Here is a 7,973-nt window from a genome sequence, read left to right on the forward strand (position 1 = left end):
TGGTGTGCTGCACGGCGGCCGCGATGTCCGCAGCGGAGGCCAGGACCTGCCCCTGCTCCACGCCTGCAGACAGAGCACAGTCTGGGATTACTCCCCTGTCCATCTTTCGTTACTTTTTTTTTGTTAACCCTCACCCGAGGATATTTTTCCATTGATTTTCAGAGTGAGAGGGAGAGGGAGAGACAGAGAGAAACATCGATACACATCAATTGGTTGCCACCCACATGAGCCCTGACCAGGGCCTGGGCCCCTGCAACCAAGGTACATGCCCTTGACCGGAATCGAACCCAGGACCCTTCGGTCCCCAGGCCGACGCTCTATCCACTGGGCCAAACCTGCTAGGGCTGTCCACCTTTACTTATTAGAAATATACCTTCCTCTTTTTCCTTTCGTGTTATTATCTTATCGACAGCGTGTTGAAGTCCAGTGAAGGAAAAATCACAGTTTTTAGCCCGATGCATGGGAGGCGTGAGGTCAAAACGCAGTCTATTTCCTTGTTTCGCCAGATGCTCGATGGCCCTCCCACCACTCATGGCGGCACACTCCGGGTGTTTTGTTAAAGACAGCCTTCTTGCCACCTGTCAGAAACAGACACAACATCTTACAATGAGCCAGAAAATTGCACGCTTTGAAACCAAGATGCAAAGGAAATGAAAAACACACCAAACCCGGACGAATAAGACATGCTCTGCCTTTACAAACATGGGCGACAGCTGGTCAGGGAGATGGCCAGGCCTGCCTTTCTGACAACCCGACCGACAGCGGCCGGCACTGCCTCCCCATCCACTGTTGCTCTTCCACTGGGGATGGGAAACAGGTTGGAAGTTAAGAATGGCTGCTTCGTCCATAAGAATCTGCCCTGCTGCTTCCCACCGTGCCAGCGGCTGGCAGCAGGATCTCTGTAGGATCCTACCACAGAGGAAGCAGCAATCTGCGTGGTGGTAGTGCTGGTAATGGTGACATTTAACCACAGAACTTGGTGCGTCTCTAATGTCCTTATCTTCCTATATCCTCACATTTCACGTTTTTAGAGTACTTGACACTTCGCAAAACACCTTCTTTCACATATATTGTCCTATTTGATGAAAAACATAACTGCAGGCAATGAGATACCATCTCACACCTGTCAGAATGGCTGTCATCAACAAATCAACAAACGACAAGTGCTGGCGAGGATGCAGAGAAAAAGGAACCCTCGTGCACTGCTGGTGGGAATGCAGACTGGTGCAGCCACTGTGGAGAACAGTATGGAGTTTCCTCAAAAAACTAAAAGTGGAACTCCCATTTGACCCAGTGATCCCACTTCTAGGAATATATTCCAAGAAGCCAGAAACACCAATCAGAAAGGATATATGCACCCATATGTTCATAGCAGCACAATTCACCATAGCTAAGATCTGGAAACAGCCTAAGTGCCCATCAGTAGATGAATGGATTAAAAAACTGTGGTACATCTACACAATGGAATACTATGCTGCTGTAACAAAGAAAGAACTCTTACCATTTGCAACAGCATGGAGGGACCTGGAGAGCATTATGCTAAGTGAAATAAGCCAGTCGGAGAAAGATAAATATCACATGATCTCACTCATTTGTGGAATATAATGAATAACATAAACCAATGAACAAAAATAGACCCAGAGACAGAGAAGCATCAAACAGACCATCAAACTTCAGAGGGAAGGCGGGAGGAGGGAAAGGGGGGGGGGGTAAGAGATCAACCACGGACTTGTATGCATGCACATAAGCATAACCAATGGACACAGACACTAGGAGGGTGAGGGCATGCGCTGGGGGGTGGGGGTGGCTGGGGAGAGGTCAATGGGAGAAAAAGGAGACATATATAATACTATATGTAATACTTTAAGCAATAAAGAATTAAAAAAACAAAAAAAACAACTGCATTTGCGAACTATGTGAGCCTTTATGGGCTGCTGTAAACCTCCTACATTTTATTTGAAATGGGGCAGAAAGAGTCTTTTGTAAACTAGGCACTACTTTTTCTGTTTGTCTTACCCCACACATATTTTTTCGGTCTAATGGGACATCATTCAGAAATATTTAGATGGATGGTACTAGTGCAGCCATCGCTCCTCAACTGAAACGGACACCTTGACAAAAAATAAGGTAGAGATTAATCTGAGTTACCTTGTCAAGCATGTCCCCCGGCGCTATGTCCAGAGACTTTCCGAGAAGCAGGAAATCCGCGACTCCTCTGACCAAGGCCAACAGACAGTGGCCTCCAGAAATCAAGAGAACGAGAAAGGGAAATTCCACTTCGTTTGTCAGCCTGATAGTGAGCGCGTGAGCTTCCATGTGGTGGATGGGGATGAAGGGCTTCTTCAGCTGGCCGACCAGCTGCAGGCTGAAGGACAGGCCCACGCCCAGGCTCAGGGCCAGGCCGGGCATGGTGGTGGTGGCAACGGCGGAGAGTTCGCTCGGAGGGACTCGACTGGCAGACAGCGCTTCTTGCACTATCCGCTGGATATTCTCTCTGTGAAGCTGCTGAGCTACTGGCGGAATGATCCCGCCGGTTCTGAAAGAGATTTTCAAAAAAAGCTTTTTGTAATTTTTAAGATTGTAAAAACGGGGGAAGAAAAATTGTATATGAGAGCTGAAGGCATGTTTTCAAATCAATCATTAGAGAGCTCACAATGTCAGTCACGTATTTTCTTTTTTTAAAAATATATTTTATTGATTTTGTACAGAGAGGAAGGGAGAGGGATAGAGAGTTAGAAACATCCATCAGCCGCCTCCTGCACACTCCCCACTGGAGATGTGCCCGCAACCAAGGTACATGCCCTTGATGGGAATCTAACCCGGGACCCTTGAGTCAGCAGGCTGACACTCTATCCACTGAGCCAAACCGGTCAGGGCTAGTCACATATTTTCAAATGTGTCTTACGATGCAGCCGCTGGAACCCAAATTGCAGTGATTCAGGGTGTGGTGTCTCCGCACAGAATTTGTCGCTGAAGGAAATCGCCAAAATCATCGCGAGAAGCACGCTGTGGAAGAACTCTCGGGCAAGGGAAGCACAAGATGAAACTGGACTTTGGGAAAACGGCCCTCTCTGCAGGTAGGAAGATTTGAGAAGATGCTTACAGTTACCGCAGAAGGGTAAGGCGATTACATCTTAGACTGGGTGACCGTGGGGATGGAGAGAAAGGGACAGAGGCCCGGGCCACTGTAATCACTAAGTGGGTCTCAGGGGAGGGAGGCCAAGGCATCGGAGGTGAGTCAGACCGGGAGCTGGAAGGACGGGGAGAAGAGAAAGACTGACGGAAACATGAAGCCAGTTTAGCGAAGGGGACGAGTTTATTTTTAGACCCTCCGCACTGGCAGCCACGGCAGGACAGTCGACAGCCTGCAATCTGAAATGAGGTTGGGAGTTTTGATTTTGGGTCCATGTGGGACAAGCAGTGGATGAGCACTCTGAACGTCAAGAGCAAAGAAGTAGGAGGTGAAGTTGCCAGCAAAACACGTGCCAGCATGTGGCAGAGAAGCACGGCCATCGAATACGAGATCTGCAACACGCACCCCAAATCTCAGAAAGAACACAGCACCTTTAAATATGTGATGTTGAAGATCTGCTGGGTATATAAACAGAAATAAAAACCCTGCCCTGGCCGGTTTGGCTCAGTGGACAGAGCGTCAGCCTGCAGACTGAAGGGTCCTGGGCTCGATTCCGGTCAAGGGCACATGCCAGGGTTGCGGGCTCGATCCCCAGTAGGGGGCGTGCAGGAGGCAGCCGATCCATGATTCTCTCTCATTATTGATGTTTCCATCTCTGTCTCCCTCTCCTGTCCTCTCTGAAAGCAATAAAAATAAAAAAAATGAAAACCCTCAGTGGGAGCGTGCAATGACTATTTATTTAATACAGTCGGCCCTTGAATAATGCAGGGCTCAGGGGTGCCAACCCCCGTGCCGTCGAAAAGCCATGGATAACTTTGACTTCTTCAACACTTTACTACTAAGGGCCTACTGTTGACTGGCTGCCTTACTGATAACATGGGCAGTTAATTAACACATATTTGGTGTATGGATTACATACTGCATTCTTTTTTTTTTTTTCCTGTTCATCAGATTATTTATTCACTTGATTTTTAGATTAACTTGTTGATAGATGTGTATTTGTTGTTCATAATTTGTATCTTTACCTTTTTCTTCTTCTTCCTCTTCTTAAAGGATACCTTTCAGCATTTCATATAATACTGGTTTGGTGGTGATGAACTCCTTTAGCTTTTTCTTATCTGTGAAGCTCTTTATCTGACCTTCACTTCTGAATGATAGCTTTGCTGGGTAAAGTAATCTTGGTTGTAGGTTCTTGGTATTCATCACTTTGAATGTTTCTTGCCACTCCCTTCTGGCCTGCATAGTTTCTGTTGAGAAATCAGCTGACAGTCGTATGGGCGCTCCCTTGTAGGTAATACATACTGCCTTCTTACAATAAAGAAAGCTAGAGAAAAGAAGTCGCTATGAAGAAAACCCTCCGGAAGAGAAGCTGCATTTAGTACTGTACTGCCGTCATTGATACCATAAGCTCATATTGTCTGCTTACAAGATGAATTGCCTATCGGTGCCCACATCAGTACTGCCTTATACGCTACAGAACATTGTCGATTGACACGCAGCACTAACGCTGGGCATCCAAGTGCTGGACACACGAGATAAACGGTATTTCATACGCAGGGCCAGGCTTTTACACCTCCTGGCACGGCGGCAGCGGCGGCCTCGCAAGCTTCCTTTCTGTTTACGATGGTCCCTCCGCTGGATTCCTGGGCCTTGGATTGGTGGGCATGTCTAGATCCAGACCAAGCACGCCAGCTCTCCTGGTCAGGCCGAGACTTTCCTCTGCTCCTCACTAGCGGCACTTCGCATGGGTCCCAGGGTGTATCCAGGGTTTATGGTGCGGCACGAGGAACCCCCAGAGGTCACACTGATTGGGATACACACTTTCCTGGAGATGAGCTGCTTGTGGAGAGGCAATGAGAGCCACGCAGCGTTTTAAGCAGATGCTCACGTCAGAGCTCACAGCAATAGCGACAGGAAGGGGCTTACAAACTGTGACAGGAGTATAGCACGTAATACAGTGGATTCTACGCGGTTATGATTTCGTACTTCATCTTTCCGTTTGTTTACATTTCTCTCCACTGCACATGGCGCCACGTGCAGTCTGTAAGTATATGCATACGTTTTGACAAATTTTAACTTTTTAGAACAGATTTGTGTATATTTTATGGTAGTCAATGATAAAACAGACGAATATCTACATATATTTTATACAGTCATGACATGACTTTTTATTTTTTTAATATTTCTCAGCTATGTGATTCGGTTACGAGTTTTTTCAAATTGTTACAAATCTCCAAAAAAAATGTCCCAATATATTTACTGAAAAAAATCTATGCATAAGTGGACCTATGCCGTTCAAACCCATGTTGTCCAAGGGTCACTGTATACCGTGTCTTAGAGATTAGGTCAAGCTTCCTGAGAGCAAGGACTTCCTGGTACGTCACCGTCCCTTTTATGTATCACGTACGCACGAGAGGCCTATCCATTACTTCGAATTATCATCTTCTATATTATTCCTATTATACTTTCCCCAATCCTATAAGGCAGCTACCTTTCCCCCTTTATGGTGTGAAAAAAGAGAGGATAAAGAACTTGCCTAAAGTCAGCCAATACCAAATGCCTAATTCATGATTCAAATACAGGTCTGTGATCTCAAAGTATCAACCTTTTTCACTACTCAGATGTTGTTAAATTAGTGACATCAAGGTGCTTTTGATCTGTACAGATTTCAACACATTTTGAGTTAGGACTAATTTTAAAAACCTGGAGATATTACAGTCACGTTTCTCTCGAGGAGTCTGATCCAGCAGCACAGGGTCGATAGTCCCGCCTGGCAATCACTGAGTAGTGACTCCCTGCAGGTATGTTCCACTTTCTCTCCAGCCCCTTCATTTCTGTACCCTGCCTGGTGGGGACACCCAGGTTTACAGACCTTGCACCTGCCGTGCTTTAAGACAACAGCATGTTGTTATTATTGTGCCAACATGAGTTGTGTCTAGAAACAGGAATAGGATTTGTTCTTTCCAGTGATTCACACAGGCCGAAGTCAAGCCAGGCTCTCCTAGGCCTTCAGTGGAGAACATGAAACTTACAGGTGAACAAAAGAGGGGAAATCATGGATAAACGTTGGAGCTGGGAACAAGCTCGGTGTCTTTTTGGCAATGGGATTAGCTGGGTCCGAGCCTTACTGTGGAGAGCCTTAAGGGCCAGGCTGAGGGCGGAAGGCTGTCCAACAGCAGCAGTTCTTAGAAGCTTTTGTACAAGAGAAGCAATTAGCTCCTGGAATTTAACTCTTATACAAGATAAACAGAAAAGAACTATTTCATTTTACACTTTCCAAAAAAAGTGGAAATCTACCAAGATAGTGTCTACTTACTTTAAGTGAACTTCAGTCTGGGAATGTATCGCTTCTCCCAAAACATTCCCAGCTTCATCCACCACAGCAGCTGCCGTATCGTCACAACTGGTCTCAATTCCCAACACGACTTTGTGCAGAAATACTTTCCCAGGATGAAAATTGGAACTTCTTAAATATTCATAAATTTTCCTTTTTGCTGGTTTAGAAAAAACTCCTGCTGCCTTATTCAATATTAGCATGCTTGCTCTATTGATAGTTCCTGGAAAAGAATGAAAGGAACAAACTAAGTATCATTCGGAATTGGCATTAGCCACTCGACCACTCAGTTAAGCAAAAATTCTGAAAGCTTGGTTTATATTTTAATGTGTAGTTTTATAAAATTATAGTTAAGTCTTATAAAAGTCAGCAGAAAAATTTAAAGCAACTTGTTATATAATTTATATACTCTAATATAAATAACAGTGCGAATGAATGTAATACTTTTTAAGGGGGAAAATAGGGAAGTGAGATGTAACATTTCTGTACTGTTACTCTCATGCTGTTCTTACCAAACCCCTCTTTATTCTTTATAAAACAGCTAATATTACAGTATAACAGTTGCATGGAATAGTCCTCCGGAAAGTGCTATTTACTTCTGTGACCGCTAACATTAAAACAAAATGTGGTGGGTTTTTTAAAAAAAAATCAAACGATAAAGGCAAAATGGATCAGTAAAAATAAATGCATCCTATTTCCTGGAAACATCTTTCAAAATAAAATGAAATCATCTGCAAAAATAGCAGACACACAAAATAAGCTTTAGTCAGCTAGTTTACAAACAAGTGTTCTCATAGTCATCTTACATGAACCATCTCTCACATGAACCACAGCTCGACTAAAGAGACTGCAACCGCCTACCTCTTTTATCCACTAGTTACAATTTTTCGAATTAAATATACCTTTTTGCCAGAGGTTTATCACAAGAGATGTCCCCAAAAATCCTGTTTCCCAACACAGCAGCAGTCCATCACCAACGCGCCCTGGCGGTGCCACTCTGCCACGTACCTAGTTTCATGTTCCCAGATCACCTGAAACTCTCTGGGGGCTGCCCTGGCCGGTTGCGCAGTGGTTAGAGCACCGCCTGGGGGACTGAAGGGCCCGGGTTGGATTCTGGTCAAGGGCACCTCCCTCAGTTGCGGGCTGGATCCCCGGCCCCGGTCTGTGCGGGGGCAGGAGGCAGCCAATCCGTGTGATGTTTCTCTCTCTCTCTCCCTCTCTCTACTTCTCTCTCTAAACGTCAATGGTAAATATCGTCAGGCGAGGATTAACAAAACAGACAAAACCACTGCAGAACGTGCTGGGCGTGTGAGCGGACCTTTCCCTACACACAGGGGGCCGCGCGGAGCAGAGGGCGCACAGGTGTGAAGCTCGCACTGCGGCCTGGGCAGAGTTAGATGCGATCCGTCCGTGCACAGAGAACAGGGGGTTCGGCTCAGACAGACACCCCGAAACCAGACGTGCCACCCCTGGAGGCAGGCGAGGGGCTGGGCCCGCGGGCTCCCG

The 7,973-nt window shown here is 45.9% G+C and overlaps 1 protein-coding gene across 1 annotated transcript in view; it reads right to left on the minus strand.

Annotated features, from left to right (window-relative positions):
* The window catches only part of OSGEPL1 (O-sialoglycoprotein endopeptidase-like 1), an 11,130-nt gene extending 3,558 nt beyond the window's left edge, over positions 1-7,572 (minus strand). Inside the window, exons 1-5 of the mRNA XM_005866285.2 lie at positions 7,476-7,572; positions 6,450-6,690; positions 2,149-2,536; positions 374-578; positions 3-63 (exon numbers count right to left, since the gene is read on the minus strand). Coding sequence (XP_005866347.1) covers positions 3-63; positions 374-578; positions 2,149-2,536; positions 6,450-6,690; positions 7,476-7,485 — 905 coding nt within the window. The 5' untranslated portion in view covers positions 7,486-7,572. The remainder of the gene's footprint in view (positions 1-2; positions 64-373; positions 579-2,148; positions 2,537-6,449; positions 6,691-7,475) is intronic.
* Positions 7,573-7,973: the final 401 nt, after the last annotated feature.

Source organism: Myotis brandtii, unplaced genomic scaffold (genome assembly GCF_000412655.1).
Source record: "Myotis brandtii unplaced genomic scaffold, ASM41265v1 scaffold227, whole genome shotgun sequence".
NCBI lineage: Eukaryota > Metazoa > Chordata > Mammalia > Chiroptera > Vespertilionidae > Myotis > Myotis brandtii.